The following is a 17,846-nucleotide window of genomic DNA, read 5'->3' as shown; positions in this document are numbered from 1 at the left end:
GTGAAGTAAATAATATATTGTAACCTGCAATTTAGTGAAGTAAATAATATATTGTAACCTGCAATTTGGTGAAATAAATAATATATTGTAACCTGCAATTTGGTGAAGTAAATAATATATTGTAACCTGCAATTTGGTGAAATAAATAATATATTGTAACCTGCAATTTGGTGAAGTAAATAATATATTATAACCTGCAATTTGGTGAAGTAAATAATATATTATAACCTGCAATTTGGTGAAATAAATAATATATTGTAACCTGCAATTTGGTGAAATAAATAATATATTGTAACCTGCAATTTGGTGAAATAAATAATATATTGTAACCTGCAATTTGGTGAAGTAAATAATATATTGTAACCTGCAATTTGGTGAAGTAAATAATATATTGTAACCTGCAATTTAGTGAAGTAAATAATATATTGTAACCTGCAATTTGGTGAAATAAACAATATATTGTAACCTGCAATTTGGTGAAGTAAATAACATATTGTAACCTGCAATTTGGTGAAGTAAATAATATATTGTAACCTGCAATTTGGTGAAGTAAATAATATATTGTAACCTGCAATTTGGTGAAGTAAATAATATATTGTAACCTGCAATTTGGTGAAGTAAATAATATATTGTAACCTGCAATTTGGTGAAGTAAATAATATATTGTAACCTGCAATTTGGTGAAGTAAATAATATATTGTAACCTGCAATTTGGTGAAGTAAATAATATATTATAACCTGCAATTTGGTGAAGTATATAATATATTATAACCTGCAATTTGGTGAAGTAAATAATATATTATAACCTGCAATTTGGTGAAATAAATAATATATTGTAACCTGCAATTTGGTGAAATGAATAATATATTGTAACCTGCAATTTGGTGAAATAAATAATATATTGTAACCTGCAATTTGGTGAAGTAAATAATATATTGTAACCTGCAATTTGGTGAAGTAAATAATATATTGTAACCTGCAATTTGGTGAAGTAAATAATATATTGTAATTTGCAATTTGGTGAAGTAAATAATATATTGTAACCTGCAATTTGGTGAAGTAAATAATATATTGTAACCTGCAATTTGGTGAAGTAAATAATATATTATAACCTGCAATTTGGTGAAGTAAATAATATATTATAACCTGCAATTTGGTGAAGTAAATAATATATTATAACCTGCAATTTGGTGAAATAAATAATATATTGTAACCTGCAATTTGGTGAAATAAATAATATATTGTAACCTGCAATTTGGTGAAGTAAATAATATATTGTAACCTGCAATTTGGTGAAGTAAATAATATATTGTAACCTGCAATTTGGTGAAGTAAATAATATATTGTAACCTGCAATTTGGTGAAATAAATAATATATTATAACCTGCAATTTGGGCTTCACGGTGGCAGAGGGGTTAGTGCGTCTGCCTCACAATACGAAGTTCCTGCAGTCCTGGGTTCAAATCCAGGCTCGGGATCTTTCTGTGTGGAGTTTGCATGTTCTCCCCGTGAATGCGTGGGTTCCCTCCGGGTACTCCGGCTTCCTCCCACTTCCAAAGACATGCACCTGGGGATAGGTTGATTGGCAACACTAAATGGTCCCTAGTGTGTGAATGTGAGTGTGAATGTTGTCTGTCTATCTGTGTTGGCCCTGTGATGAGGTGGCGACTTGTCCAGGGTGTACCCCGCCTTCCGCCCGATTGTAGCTGAGATAGGCGCCAGCGCCCCCCGCGACCCCAAAGGGAATAAGCGGTAGAAAATGGATGGATGGATGGAACCTGCAATTTGGTGAAGTAAATAATATATTGTAACCTGCAATTTGGTGAAGTAAATAATATATTATAACCTGCAATTTGGTGAAATAAATAATATATTGTAACCTGCAATTTGGTGAAGTAAATAATATATTGTAACCTGCAATTTGGTGAAGTAAATAATATATTGTAACCTGCAATTTGGTGAAGTAAATAATATATTGTAACCTGCAATTTGGTGAAATAAATAATATATTGTAACCTGCAATTTGGTGAAATAAATAATATATTGTAACCTGCAATTTGGTGAAATAAATAATATATTGTAACCTGCAATTTGGTGAAATAAATAATATATTGTAACCTGCAATTTGGTGAAGTAAATAATATATTGTAACCTGCAATTTGGTGAAGTAAATAATATATTGTAACCTGCAATTTAGTGAAGTAAATGATATATATTGTAACCTGCAATTTGGTGAAATAAATAATATATTGTAACCTGCAATTTGGCGAAATAAATAATATATTATAACCTGCAATTTGGTGAAGTAAATAATATATTATAACCTGCAATTTGGTGAAGTAAATAATATATTGTAACCTGCAATTTGGTGAAGTAAATAATATATTATAACCTGCAATTTGGTGAAATAAATAATATATTGTAACCTGCAATTTGGTGAAGTAAATAATATATTGTAACCTGCAATTTGGTGAAGTAAATAATATATTGTAACCTGCAATTTGGTGAAGTAAATAATATATCGTAACCTGCAATTTGGTGAAGTAAATAATATATTGTAACCTGCAATTTGGTGAAGTAAATAATATATTGTAACCTGCAATTTAGTGAAGTAAATAATATATTGTAACCTGCAATTTGGTGAAATAAATAATATATTGTAACCTGCAATTTGGTGAAGTAAATAATATATTGTAACCTGCAATTTGGTGAAGTAAATAATATATTGTAACCTGCAATTTGGTGAAATAAATAATATATTGTAACCTGCAATTTGGTGAAGTAAATAATATATTGTAACCTGCAATTTGGTGAAGTAAATAATATAGTGTAACCTGCAATTTAGTGAAGTAAATAATATATTGTAACCTGCAATTTGGTGAAGTAAATAATATATTATAACCTGCAATTTGGTGAAGTAAATAATATATTGTAACCTGCAATTTGGTGAAGTAAATAATATATTATAACCTGCAATTTGGTGAAGTAAATAATATATTGTAACCTGCAATTTAGTGAAGTAAATAATATATTGTAACCTGCAATTTAGTGAAGTAAATAATATATTGTAACCTGCAATTTGGTGAAATAAATAATATATTGTAACCTGCAATTTGGTGAAGTAAATAATATATTATAACCTGCAATTTGGTGAAGTAAATAATATATTGTAACCTGCAATTTGGTGAAATAAATAATATATTGTAACCTGCAATTTGGTGAAATAAATAATATATTGTAACCTGCAATTTGGTGAAGTAAATAATATATTGTAACCTGCAATTTGGTGAAGTAAATAATATATTGTAACCTGCAATTTGGTGAAGTAAATAATATATTGTAACCTGCAATTTGGTGAAGTAAATAATATATTGTAACCTGCAATTTGGTGAAGTAAATAATATATTGTAACCTGCAATTTGGTGAAGTAAATAATATATTGTAACCTGCAATTTGGTGAAGTAAATAATATATTGTAACCTGCAATTTGGTGAAGTAAATAATATATTGTAACCTGCAATTTGGTGAAATAAATAATATATTGTAACCTGCAATTTGGTGAAATAAATAATATATTGTAACCTGCAATTTGGTGAAGTAAATAATATATTGTAACCTGCAATTTGGTGAAATAAATAATATATTATAACCTGCAATTTGGTGAAGTAAATAATATATTGTAACCTGCAATTTGGTGAAGTAAATAATATATTATAACCTGCAATTTGGTGAAATAAATAATATATTGTAACCTGCAATTTGGTGAAGTAAATAATATATTGTAACCTGCAATTTGGTGAAGTAAATAATATATTGTAACCTGCAATTTGGTGAAGTAAATAATATATTGTAACCTGCAATTTGGTGAAATAAATAATATATTGTAACCTGCAATTTGGTGAAGTAAATAATATATTGTAACCTGCAATTTGGTGAAATAAATAATATATTGTAACCTGCAATTTGGTGAAGTAAATAATATATTATAACCTGCAATTTGGTGAAGTAAATAATATATTATAACCTGCAATTTGGTGAAATAAATAATATATTATAACCTGCAATTTGGTGAAGTAAATAATATATTATAACCTGCAATTTGGTGAAATAAATAATATATTGTAACCTGCAATTTGGTGAAGTAAATAATATATTGTAACCTGCAATTTGGTGAAGTAAATAATATATTGTAACCTGCAATTTGGTGAAGTAAATAATATATTGTAACCTGCAATTTGGTGAAGTAAATAATATATTGTAACCTGCAATTTGGTGAAATAAATAATATATTGTAACCTGCAATTTGGTGAAATAAATAATATATTGTAACCTGCAATTTGGTGAAGTAAATAATATATTGTAACCTGCAATTTAGTGAAGTAAATAATATATTGTAACCTGCAATTTGGTGAAGTAAATAATATATTGTAACCTGCAATTTGGTGAAGTAAATAATATATTGTAACCTGCAATTTGGTGAAGTAAATAATATATTGTAACCTGCAATTTGGTGAAGTAAATAATATATTGTAACCTGCAATTTGGTGAAATAAATAATATATTGTAACCTGCAATTTGGTGAAGTAAATAATATATTGTAACCTGCAATTTGGTGAAATAAATAATATATTGTAACCTGCAATTTGGTGAAGTAAATAATATATTGTAACCTGCAATTTGGTGAAATAAATAATATATTGTAACCTGCAATTCGGTGAAGTAAATAATATATTGTAACCTGCAATTTGGTGAAGTAAATAATATATTGTAACCTGCAATTTGGTGAAATAAATAATATATTGTAACCTGCAATTTGGTGAAATAAATAATATATTGTAACCTGCAATTTGGTGAAATAAATAATATATTGTAACCTGCAATTTGGTGAAGTAAATAATATATTGTAACCTGCAATTTAGTGAAGTAAATAATATATTGTAACCTGCAATTTGGTGAAGTAAATAATATATTGTAACCTGCAATTTGGTGAAGTAAATAATATATTGTAACCTGCAATTTGGTGAAGTAAATAATATATTGTAACCTGCAATTTGGTGAAGTAAATAATATATTGTAACCTGCAATTTGGTGAAATAAATAATATATTGTAACCTGCAATTTGGTGAAGTAAATAATATATTGTAACCTGCAATTTGGTGAAATAAATAATATATTGTAACCTGCAATTTGGTGAAGTAAATAATATATTGTAACCTGCAATTTGGTGAAGTAAATAATATATTGTAACCTGCAATTTGGTGAAATAAATAATATATTGTAACCTGCAATTTGGTGAAGTAAATAATATATTGTAACCTGCAATTTAGTGAAGTAAATAATATATTGTAACCTGCAATTTGGTGAAGTAAATAATATATTGTAACCTGCAATTTGGTGAAGTAAATAATATATTGTAACCTGCAATTTGGTGAAGTAAATAATATATTGTAACCTGCAATTTGGTGAAGTAAATAATATATTGTAACCTGCAATTTGGTGAAATAAATAATATATTGTAACCTGCAATTTGGTGAAGTAAATAATATATTGTAACCTGCAATTTGGTGAAATAAATAATATATTGTAACCTGCAATTTGGTGAAGTAAATAATATATTGTAACCTGCAATTTGGTGAAGTAAATAATATATTGTAACCTGCAATTTGGTGAAATAAATAATATATTGTAACCTGCAATTTGGTGAAGTAAATAATATATTATAACCTGCAATTTGGTGAAGTAAATAATATATTATAACCTGCAATTTGGTGAAATAAATAATATATTATAACCTGCAATTTGGTGAAGTAAATAATATATTATAACCTGCAATTTGGTGAAATAAATAATATATTGTAACCTGCAATTTGGTGAAGTAAATAATATATTGTAACCTGCAATTTGGTGAAGTAAATAATATATTGTAACCTGCAATTTGGTGAAGTAAATAATATATTGTAACCTGCAATTTGGTGAAGTAAATAATATATTGTAACCTGCAATTTGGTGAAATAAATAATATATTGTAACCTGCAATTTGGTGAAATAAATAATATATTGTAACCTGCAATTTGGTGAAGTAAATAATATATTGTAACCTGCAATTTAGTGAAGTAAATAATATATTGTAACCTGCAATTTGGTGAAGTAAATAATATATTGTAACCTGCAATTTGGTGAAGTAAATAATATATTGTAACCTGCAATTTGGTGAAGTAAATAATATATTGTAACCTGCAATTTGGTGAAGTAAATAATATATTGTAACCTGCAATTTGGTGAAATAAATAATATATTGTAACCTGCAATTTGGTGAAGTAAATAATATATTGTAACCTGCAATTTGGTGAAATAAATAATATATTGTAACCTGCAATTTGGTGAAGTAAATAATATATTGTAACCTGCAATTTGGTGAAATAAATAATATATTGTAACCTGCAATTCGGTGAAGTAAATAATATATTGTAACCTGCAATTTGGTGAAGTAAATAATATATTGTAACCTGCAATTTGGTGAAATAAATAATATATTGTAACCTGCAATTTGGTGAAATAAATAATATATTGTAACCTGCAATTTGGTGAAATAAATAATATATTGTAACCTGCAATTTGGTGAAGTAAATAATATATTGTAACCTGCAATTTAGTGAAGTAAATAATATATTGTAACCTGCAATTTGGTGAAGTAAATAATATATTGTAACCTGCAATTTGGTGAAGTAAATAATATATTGTAACCTGCAATTTGGTGAAGTAAATAATATATTGTAACCTGCAATTTGGTGAAGTAAATAATATATTGTAACCTGCAATTTGGTGAAATAAATAATATATTGTAACCTGCAATTTGGTGAAGTAAATAATATATTGTAACCTGCAATTTGGTGAAATAAATAATATATTGTAACCTGCAATTTGGTGAAGTAAATAATATATTGTAACCTGCAATTTGGTGAAATAAATAATATATTGTAACCTGCAATTCGGTGAAGTAAATAATATATTGTAACCTGCAATTTGGTGAAGTAAATAATATATTGTAACCTGCAATTTGGTGAAATAAATAATATATTGTAACCTGCAATTTGGTGAAGTAAATAATATATTGTAACCTGCAATTTGGTGAAGTAAATAATATATTGTAACCTGCAATTTGGTGAAATAAATAATATATTATAACCTGCAATTTGGTGAAGTAAATAATATATTGTAACCTGCAATTTGGTGAAATAAATAATATATTGTAACCTGCAATTTGGTGAAATAAATAATATATTGTAACCTGCAATTTGGTGAAGTAAATAATATATTATAACCTGCAATTTGGTGAAGTAAATAATATATTGTAACCTGCAATTTGGTGAAATAAATAATATATTGTAACCTGCAATTTGGTGAAGTAAATAATATATTATAACCTGCAATTTGGTGAAGTAAATAATATATTATAACCTGCAATTTGGTGAAATAAATAATATATTATAACCTGCAATTTGGTGAAGTAAATAATATATTATAACCTGCAATTTGGTGAAATAAATAATATATTGTAACCTGCAATTTGGTGAAGTAAATAATATATTGTAACCTGCAATTTGGTGAAGTAAATAATATATTGTAACCTGCAATTTGGTGAAGTAAATAATATATTGTAACCTGCAATTTGGTGAAGTAAATAATATATTGTAACCTGCAATTTGGTGAAATAAATAATATATTGTAACCTGCAATTTGGTGAAATAAATAATATATTGTAACCTGCAATTTGGTGAAGTAAATAATATATTGTAACCTGCAATTTAGTGAAGTAAATAATATATTGTAACCTGCAATTTGGTGAAGTAAATAATATATTGTAACCTGCAATTTGGTGAAGTAAATAATATATTGTAACCTGCAATTTGGTGAAGTAAATAATATATTGTAACCTGCAATTTGGTGAAGTAAATAATATATTGTAACCTGCAATTTGGTGAAATAAATAATATATTGTAACCTGCAATTTGGTGAAGTAAATAATATATTGTAACCTGCAATTTGGTGAAATAAATAATATATTGTAACCTGCAATTTGGTGAAGTAAATAATATATTGTAACCTGCAATTTGGTGAAATAAATAATATATTGTAACCTGCAATTTGGTGAAGTAAATAATATATTGTAACCTGCAATTTGGTGAAGTAAATAATATATTGTAACCTGCAATTTGGTGAAATAAATAATATATTGTAACCTGCAATTTGGTGAAGTAAATAATATATTGTAACCTGCAATTTGGTGAAGTAAATAATATATTGTAACCTGCAATTTGGTGAAATAAATAATATATTATAACCTGCAATTTGGTGAAGTAAATAATATATTGTAACCTGCAATTTGGTGAAATAAATAATATATTGTAACCTGCAATTTGGTGAAATAAATAATATATTGTAACCTGCAATTTGGTGAAGTAAATAATATATTGTAACCTGCAATTTGGTGAAGTAAATAATATATTGTAACCTGCAATTTGGTGAAGTAAATAATATATTGTAACCTGCAATTTGGTGAAATAAATAATATATTGTAACCTGCAATTTGGTGAAATAAATAATATATTGTAACCTGCAAACTTCAACCTGATTGGTTGCTTCTGACGCTCTTTACCAAAAGTGTATGGACGTTATGAAAGTCATATTATTCACTCTGAATTTTTGTAAATGGACTTTTGAACTGAATTATTTCATTTTAAAATATCATGACATTTATTTGTTAGCCAAATGTGCTTAACACTTCATTTTGTTAAAATATTCTTTTTTTTGTTTGTTTATAAATTTGGTGCAAAACAATTTAGTGCAAAAAAACTTAAGACTCATCTTCGTACATTTTTTCTGCATTCAATTTTTGGACAATTATTCTGCACCAAATTATTTTACACTGAATTGTTTAACACTGAATTTTTCTGCATTAGATTATTCGGCTCCGAATTTTTTTCACACTTCATTTTTCTACACTGAATTTCATACACAGATTTTTTTTACACTGAATGTTTTTGCATTAAATTTTTCTCTACTACATTTTCTATACATTTTTTTCTGCAGCAAATTATTTTACACTGTATTTTTCACAGCATTCCATTTTTTACACTGACTTTTATACACATTTTTTGCACTGAGTTGCATACACTATTTGTTTTTATCTAGAATTCTATTTGTAAGCATAATAGCTGGCAGTTGGAACTTAAAGATGCAGCTTCATTTCCATGCACTTTGCAGTGAAAGATGTCAGAAAGCACTTGCCAGTAAAGTAGCACACAACACCTTGTTAGCCAGAAGTGCAGGTATGTTGTCACTTAAATGGACAAACTGTAAAAATGTTCATTTAGACCCAATAATAATGAGCAGAAGTGCAGGTATGTTGTCACTTAAATGGACAAACTGTAAAAATGTTCATTTAGACCCAATAATAATGAGCAGAAGTGCAGGTATGTTGTCACTTAAATGGACAAACTGTAAAAATGTTCATTTAGACCCAATAATAATGAGCAGAAGTGCAGGTATGTTGTCACTTAAATGGACAAACTGTAAAAATGTTCATTTAGACCCAATAATAATGAGCAGAAGTGCAGGTATGTTGTCACTTAAATGGACAAACTGTAGAAATGTTCATTTAGACCCAATAATAATGAGCAGAAGTGCAGGTATGTTGTCACTTAAATGGACAAACTGTAAAAATGTTCATTTAGACCCAATAATAATGAGCAGAAGTGCAGGTATGTTGTCACTTAAATGGACAAACTGTAGAAATGTTCATTTAGACCCAATAATAATGAGCAGAAGTGCAGGTATGTTGTCACTTAAATGGACAAACTGTAAAAATGTTCATTTAGACCCAATAATAAAGCCCAGCTTGTGAGATGACAATCTTCCATTATTTCCACAGTCAAAGACAGTTTATCAGGACTAATTGTTGCTGTGCAGGAATTCACTGCATTTAGTTTGATGTTGTTGTTAATTAGTTTGATGTTGTTGTTAATTAGTTTGATGTTGTTGTTAATTAGTTTGATGTTGTTGTTAATTAATTTGATGTTGTTGTTAATTAGTTTGATGTTGTTGTTAATTAGTTTGATGTTGTTGTTAATTAGTTTGATGTTGTTGTTAATTAGTTTGATGTTGTTGTTAATTAGTTTGATGTTGTTGTTAATTAGTTTTGATGTTGTTGTTAATTAGTTTGATGTTGTTGTTAATTAGTTTGATGTTGTTGTTAATTAGTTTGATGTTGTTAATTAGTTTTGATGTTGTTGTTAATTAGTTTGATGTTGTTGTTAATTAGTTTGATGTTGTTGTTAATTAGTTTTGATGTTGTTGTTAATTAGTTTTGATGTTGTTGTTAATTAATTTGATGTTGTTTTTAATTAGTTTGATGTTGTTGTTAATTAGTTTGATGTTGTTGTTAATTAATTTGATGTTGTTGTTAATTAGTTTGATGTTGTTGTTAATTAGTTTGATGTTGTTGTTAATTAGTTTTGATGTTGTTAATTAGTTTGATGTTGTTGTTAATTAGTTTGATGTTGTTGTTAATTAGTTTGATGTTGTTGTTAATTAGTTTGATGTTGTTGTTAATTAGTTTGATGTTGTTGTTAATTAGTTTTGATGTTGTTGTTAATTAGTTTGATGTTGTTGTTAATTAGTTTGAATTGACAACGTCAAAGTGGAGTTGAAACATTTGTGACTAAAACCTTCCAGCAGCCAACTTGAGAGGGAAACAAGAATTTGATTGGATCGTGAAGGGGAATAAGGGGTAGAAAATGGATGGATCAAAATGTAGCAGCACATTACATTTTTCAGCACTGAGTTGTTTCTACTCAATAGTTTTCTGCAGCATCTTATTTTGATTTTGATACTGAAATGTTTTACACTGAATTTCATACTATTTTTTTGCCCTGAATGTTTTTTGCATTAAATTATTTTGTGTTATTTACTTTTTACACTGAATGTTTTTTGCATTCAATTATTCTGTGTTATTTACTTTTTACACTGAATGTTTTTACCCTGAATTTCATACAAAGAAGATTTTTGCACTGAATTATTTTTTCACTCAATTTTTCCTGCATTCAGTTTTTCTGCACTGCTTTTTTTCCCAGCGTTTCTTAGCCAATTTGTAGATGTTGTTGGCTGAAAAGGTCCAGTTCGGACATGTTGGGCAGCCTCCAGGATCTTTGCTCAGGCCGCGACCGTCTGATGGACGACTTGTCAGCATATTTCATGTCCAATACTTCACTTCACAGCATTTAAATGCAAACAAATGTCAGTTCCATAAATGATTTGGTCCTGTTCCAGTTTTGATCTTAAATCTCAACAATGTTTGTTATTGATGAGTTGAAAAGTAAAAGCAGGCCCTCCCTCCTCCTGACCACATCTCCCAAACTTGTGCTGCAAACTTTTTGGGTGGAACTTTTGGAGTTTGGATTGACTCAGCCGCAGGACAGAAGAAGGACATAACAAGTCCAAGACTGAGGACAAGGATTTCTGCAGCAAGGACTTGTGGAGATGTTGAGCAGGAGGCTGCTTGTCAACAACAACAACAACAACAACAACACTTTGTCTAGCCGCTGCTCTTTATGTCCCCAGGTCAGTCCTCCCAGCAGGACTTGGACAGCATGCTGGGACCCGGTCTGAGCGCCTTCAGCAGCGACGAGGCGGCCATGGCGGTCATCATGAGCTTGCTGGAGACCGACGTCAACATGGGCCAATCAGGGGACTTGGAGGACTTACATTGGCCTTTCTAGTCCAGTCACCTGGAGGACTTACACACTACTTTCTAGTCCAGTCACCTGGAGGACTTACATTGGCCTTTCTAGTCCAGTCACCTGGAGGACTTACATTGGCCTTTCTAGTCCAGTCACCTGGAGGACTTACACAGTACTTTCTAGTCCAGTCACCTGGAGGACTTACACAGTACTTTCTAGTCCAGTCACCTGGAGGACTTACATTGGCCTTTCTATTCCAGTCACTTGGAGGACTTACATTGGCCTTTCTAGTCCAGTCACCTGGAGGACTTACACAGTACTTTCTAGTCCAGTCACTTGGAGGACTTACACAGTACTTTCTAGTCCAGTCACCTGGAGGACTTACATTGGCCTTTCTAGTCCAGTCACCTGGAGGACTTACACAGTACTTTCTAGTCCAGTCACTTGGAGGACTTACACAGTACTTTCTAGTCCAGTCACCTGGAGGACTTACACAGTACTTTCTAGTCCAGTCACCTGGAGGACTTACACAGTACTTTCTAGTCCAGTCACTTGGAGGACTTACACAGTACTTTCTAGTCCAGTCACTTGGAGGACTTACACAGTACTTTCTAGTCCAGTCACTTGGAGGACTTACACAGTACTTTCTAGTCCAGTCACCTGGAGGACTTACACAGTACTTTCTAGTCCAGTCACCTGGAGGACTTACACAGTACTTTCTAGTCCAGTCACTTGGAGGACTTACATTGACCTTTCTAGCCCAGTCATGCTCATTTGGGGGGACTGGAGGACTCACATAGGCCTTTCTAGTCATGAAGTGAGGGTCAAGTCCCTATGCACTATGGACTGAGGCATCATGGGAGAATGAAGTGTCGACCTGGGACAGTCGTCATGATTCAACAATCCATCCTTTTTCTACTGCTTGTCCCTGACAGGGTGGCAGGGAATGCTGGAGCCTATCCCAGCCGCACATGGGCTAGAACAGTGGTCCCCAACCACCGGGCTGCGGCTCGATTTGGGAAAAAAATAAATAAAAATAAAAATAAAAAAAATATTTTTATATTAAATCAACATAAAACACAAGATCCACTTACAATTGTGCACCAACCCAAAACAACCTCCCTTTTTCATGACAAAAACAAATAAAAATCCCCCCCGCCGGGCCGTGGGACAAATGATCAAGTGTTGACACAGCTACAGAAAGGTTGGGGACCACTGGCCTAGAAGGTGGGGTACACCCTGGACAAGTCATCACAGGGCCAACACAGACAACATTCACACTCTAGGGACCATTTAGTCTTGCCAATCAACCTATCCCCAGGTTGGAGGTGGGAGGGGCCTATCCCCAGGTGCATGTCTTTGGAGGTGGGAGGGGCCTATCCCCAGGTGCATGTCTTTGGAGGTGGGAGGGGCCTATCCCCAGGTGCATGTCTTTGGAGGTGGGAGGGGCCTATCCCCAGGTGCATGGAGGTGGGAGGAAGCGGGAGGGAACCCATGCAGTCACATGCAAACTATGGACTCACCAACTCAGCTTCTCCAGTCAAACACAGCTTCATGACAAACAATGGAAGTCTGCTCTATAAAGTGACAAAATAGTCATGTACTTTAAAATGGGTCAGCACAATATTTCAGGTGAAAACAAGGTTTAAAAACTACTTTGAGCAGAAATGTCATCGACCTCTCATGTCCTGTCTCCTGGCTACTTCCTGCTAGCGGCTTATAAGCACCACCCATTGGACCGCGGCGGTCACGTGACAAGGGAGGAGTGCAAAGAGTTGCCAAAGAGTAAACAGAGCAAGAGCATACCAGTCACTTCCGGCTACCGGTATATACCTGCAGCTGATTGGACTGTGGCGGTCATGTGACTAGGAAGTGTGCAAAGAGTAAATAGAAAGGCAAGAGCCTAATAGTCTCTGCAAATGTATTTGACACCTGCGTTATATAAATATATTGTTGGAGCCAAATACACTTTCTGTCTGTCAAATTGATGACATCACTAAAGGGGTTGGCTCCAAGGCTATTGAGGGAGGAGTCAGGATCTTGCTCAGGTGTTTTTGAGTAGAGGCGCAACACTTTTTGACTGCCAGGCTACTGTTTGTTTGCTCCCCTGTATTTTCTCGTTTTGTACAAAGTGTGTTGTATAAATGGGACTTTATGAAATTAAATATTTTTGTTAAACATGGACACAATTTTGGACATCAATTATTAGCCGGCTGCACACGTCTGAACTAGCTTCATTTATATTCGGTAACCAGTAGCAGTAATAGTATAGGACTTTACCGCTACATATATACACACACACACACACATACACACACACACATACATATATATATATATATATATATATATACACAGTGGGGCAAAAAAGTATTTAGTCAGCCAGCGATTGTGCAAGTTCTCCCACTTCAAATGATGACAGAGGTCTGTCATTTTCATCATAGGTACACTTCAACTGGGAGAGACAGAATGGGAAAAAAAAATCCAGGAATTCACATTGTAGGAATTTTAAAGAATTTATCTGTAAATGATGGTGGAAAATAAGTATTTGGTCAACCATTCAAAGGAGGTTTTGGCTCCAAATCTCAGGATACATGGCCCCATTCATTCTTTCCTTAACACGGATCAATCGTCCTGTCCCCTTAGCAGAAAAACAGCCCCAAAGCATGATGTTTCCCCCCCCATGCTTCACAGTAGGTATGGTGTTCTTGGGATGCAACTTAGTATTCTTCTTTCTCCAAACACCACCAGTTGAGTTGATACCAAAATGGATACATGGATGATACAGCAGAGGATTGGGAGAATGTCATGTGGTCAGATGAAACCAAAATAGAACTTTTTTGTAGTACTTTAGGATATCTACTTGTTTTCTAACGTAATGTTGTTGTTGTACTTTAGGTTATCTACATGTTTTCTAGGTATTATGATTGTAGTACTTTAGGTTATCTACATGTTTTCTAGGTATTATGATTGTAGTACTTTAGGTTATCTACATGTTTTCTAGGTATTATGATTGTAGTACTTTAGGTTATCTACATGTTTTCTAGGTATTATGATTGTAGTACTTTAGGTTATCTACATGTTTTCTAGGTATTATGATTGTAGTACTTTAGGTTATCTACATGTTTTCTAGGTATTATGATTGTAGTACTTTAGGTTATCTACATGTTTTCTAGGTATTATGATTGTAGTACTTTAGGTTATCTACATGTTTTCTAGGTATTATGATTGTAGTACTTTAGGTTATCTACATGTTTTCTAGGTATTATGATTGCAGTACTTTAGGTTATCTACATGTTTTCTAGGTATTATGATTGTAGTACTTTAGGTTATCTACATGTTTTCTAGGTATTATGATTGCAGTACTTTAGGTTATCTACATGTTTTCTAGGTATTATGATTGTAGTACTTTAGGTTATCTACATGTTTTCTAGGTATTATGATTGTAGTACTTTAGGTTATCTACATGTTTTCTAGGTATTATGATTGCAGTACTTTAGGTTATCTACATGTTTTCTAGGTATTATGATTGTAGTACTTTAGGTTATCTACATGTTTTCTAGGTATTATGATTGTAGTACTTTAGGTTATCTACATGTTTTCTAGGTATTATGATTGCAGTACTTTAGGTTATCTACATGTTTTCTAGGTATTATGATTGTAGTACTTTAGGTTATCTACATGTTTTCTAGGTATTATGATTGTAGTACTTTAGGTTATCTACATGTTTTCTAGGTATTATGATTGCAGTACTTTAGGTTATCTACATGTTTTCTAGGTATTATGATTGTAGTACTTTAGGTTATCTACATGTTTTCTAGGTATTATGATTGCAGTACTTTAGGTTATCTACATGTTTTCTAGGTATTATGATTGCAGTACTTTAGGTTATCTACATGTTTTCTAGGTATTATGATTGCAGTACTTTAGGTTATCTACATGTTTTCTAGGTATTATGATTGCAGTACTTTATCAGTACTGCTTCTTGGTGTGCGGGAATCCACTGCATTTAGTTTGATGTTGCAGCTATTTAGCAACTTGTTGGTGTAGTTTTAATTGACAATGTCAAAGTGGCGTTGAAACATTTGTGACTAAAACCTTCCAGCAGCCAACTTAAGAGGGAAACAAAAATTTGATTGGATTGTTTTGAGCATCCAAAATGTAGCAATGTGAAGAGAGTGTGGACACTCCTCACGTTGGACCAAACACTACTCAACTGATTTAGCAGCCAAAATAAGACCAACAATATGCTCGTGAGTCCGTGTGGAAAATAGTTCATTCCTCTTTTTGGTCTTATTTGAAAAAGCAGACAGGAAGTTGACACAAACGTATGAAGAAAAGATGCGACCAGAAGCTACAAAGTTGGCTCACAAAAGGTCCAACCTTTAACCCCGACAACAAGCGTCCATCTTCCCCGCGCTCACAAAAGGTCCGACCTTTAACCCCGACAACAAGCGTCCATCTTCCCCGCGCTCACAAAAGGTCCAACCTTTAACCCCGACAACAAGCGTCCATCTTCCCCGCGCTCACAAAAGGTCCAACCTTTAACCCCGACAACAAGCGTCCATCTTAGGGTTATTATTTATTGTGGTGGCCCCAATGTCATTTTATGTGATCCGCCATATTATTTATTGTGGTGGCCCCAATGTCATTTTATGTGATCCGCCATATTATTTATTGTGGTGGCCCCAATGTCATTTTATGTGAACCGCCATATTATTTACTGTGGTGGCCCCAATGTCATTTTATGTGATCCGCCATATTATTTATTGTGGTGGCCCCAATGTCATTTTATGTGATCTGCCATATTATTTATTGTGATGGCCCCAATGTCATTTTATGTGATCCGCCATATTATTTATTGTGGTGGCCCCAATGTCATTTTATGTGAACCGCCATATTATTTATTGTGGTGGCCCCAATGTCATTTTATGTGATCCGCCATATTATTTATTGTGGTGGCCCCAATGTCATTTTATGTGATCCGCCATATTATTTATTGTGGTGGCCCCAATGTCATTTTATGTGATCCGCCATATTATTTATTGTGGTGGCCCCAATGTCATTTTATGTGATCCGCCATATTATTTATTGTGGTGGCCCCAATGTCATTTTATGTGATCCGCCATATTATTTATTGTGGTGGCCCCAATGTCATTTTATGTGATCCGCCATATTATTTATTGTGGTGGCCCCAATGTCATTTTATGTGATCCGCCATATTATTTATTGTGGTGGCCCCAATGTCATTTTATGTGATCCGCCATATTATTTATTGTGGTGGCCCCAATGTCATTTTATGTGATCCGCCATATTATTTATTGTGGTGGCCCCAATGTCATTTTATGTGATCCGCCATATTATTTATTGTGGTGGCCCCAATGTCATTTTATGTGATCTGCCATATTATTTATTGTGGTGGCCCCAATGTCATTTTATGTGATCTGCCATATTATTTATTGTGGTGGCCCCAATGTCATTTTATGTGATCTGCCATATTATTTATTGTGGTGGCCCCAATGTCATTTTATGTGAACCGCCATATTATTTATTGTGGTGGCCCCAATGTCATTTTATGTGATCCGCCATATTATTTATTGTGGTGGCCCCAATGTCATTTTATGTGATCCGCCATATTATTTATTGTGGTGGCCCCAATGTCATTTTATGTGATCCGCCATATTATTTATTGTAGTGGCCCCAATGTCATTTTATGTGATCCGCCATATTATTTATTGTGGTGGCCCCAATGTCATTTTATGTGATCCGCCATATTATTTATTGTGGTGGCGCCAATGTCATTTTATGTGATCCGCCATATTATTTATTGTGGTGGCCCCAATGTCATTTTATGTGATCCGCCATATTATTTATTGTGGTGGCCCCAATGTCATTTTATGTGATCCGCCATATTATTTATTGTGGTGGCCCCAATGTCATTTTATGTGATCTGCCATGTTATTTATTGTGGTGGCCCCAATGTCATTTTATGTGATCCGCCATATTATTTATTGTGGTGGCCCCAATGTCATTTTATGTGAACCGCCATATTATTTACTGTGGTGGCCCCAATGTCATTTTATGTGATCCGCCATATTATTTATTGTG

At 32.4% G+C, this 17,846-nt stretch overlaps 1 protein-coding gene across 3 annotated transcripts in view; it reads left to right on the top strand.

The window, feature by feature from the left end:
- The window catches only part of LOC133561246 (basic helix-loop-helix ARNT-like protein 2), a 58,461-nt gene extending 44,540 nt beyond the window's left edge, over positions 1-13,921 (top strand). For all 3 annotated transcript variants that reach the window (XM_061914590.1, XM_061914591.1, XM_061914589.1), the window contains exon 17: positions 11,620-13,921. In XM_061914590.1, the coding sequence (XP_061770574.1) occupies positions 11,620-11,777 (158 nt within the window). In that variant the 3' untranslated portion in view covers positions 11,778-13,921. The remainder of the gene's footprint in view (positions 1-11,619) is intronic.
- The last annotated feature ends 3,925 nt before the right edge of the window (positions 13,922-17,846 follow it).

This window comes from Nerophis ophidion, linkage group LG10, assembly GCF_033978795.1.
Source record: "Nerophis ophidion isolate RoL-2023_Sa linkage group LG10, RoL_Noph_v1.0, whole genome shotgun sequence".
Taxonomy (NCBI): Eukaryota; Metazoa; Chordata; class Actinopteri; order Syngnathiformes; family Syngnathidae; genus Nerophis; species Nerophis ophidion.
The sequence above is the reverse complement of the archived record's forward strand: the minus strand, read 5'-3'. Positions and strand labels throughout refer to the sequence as shown.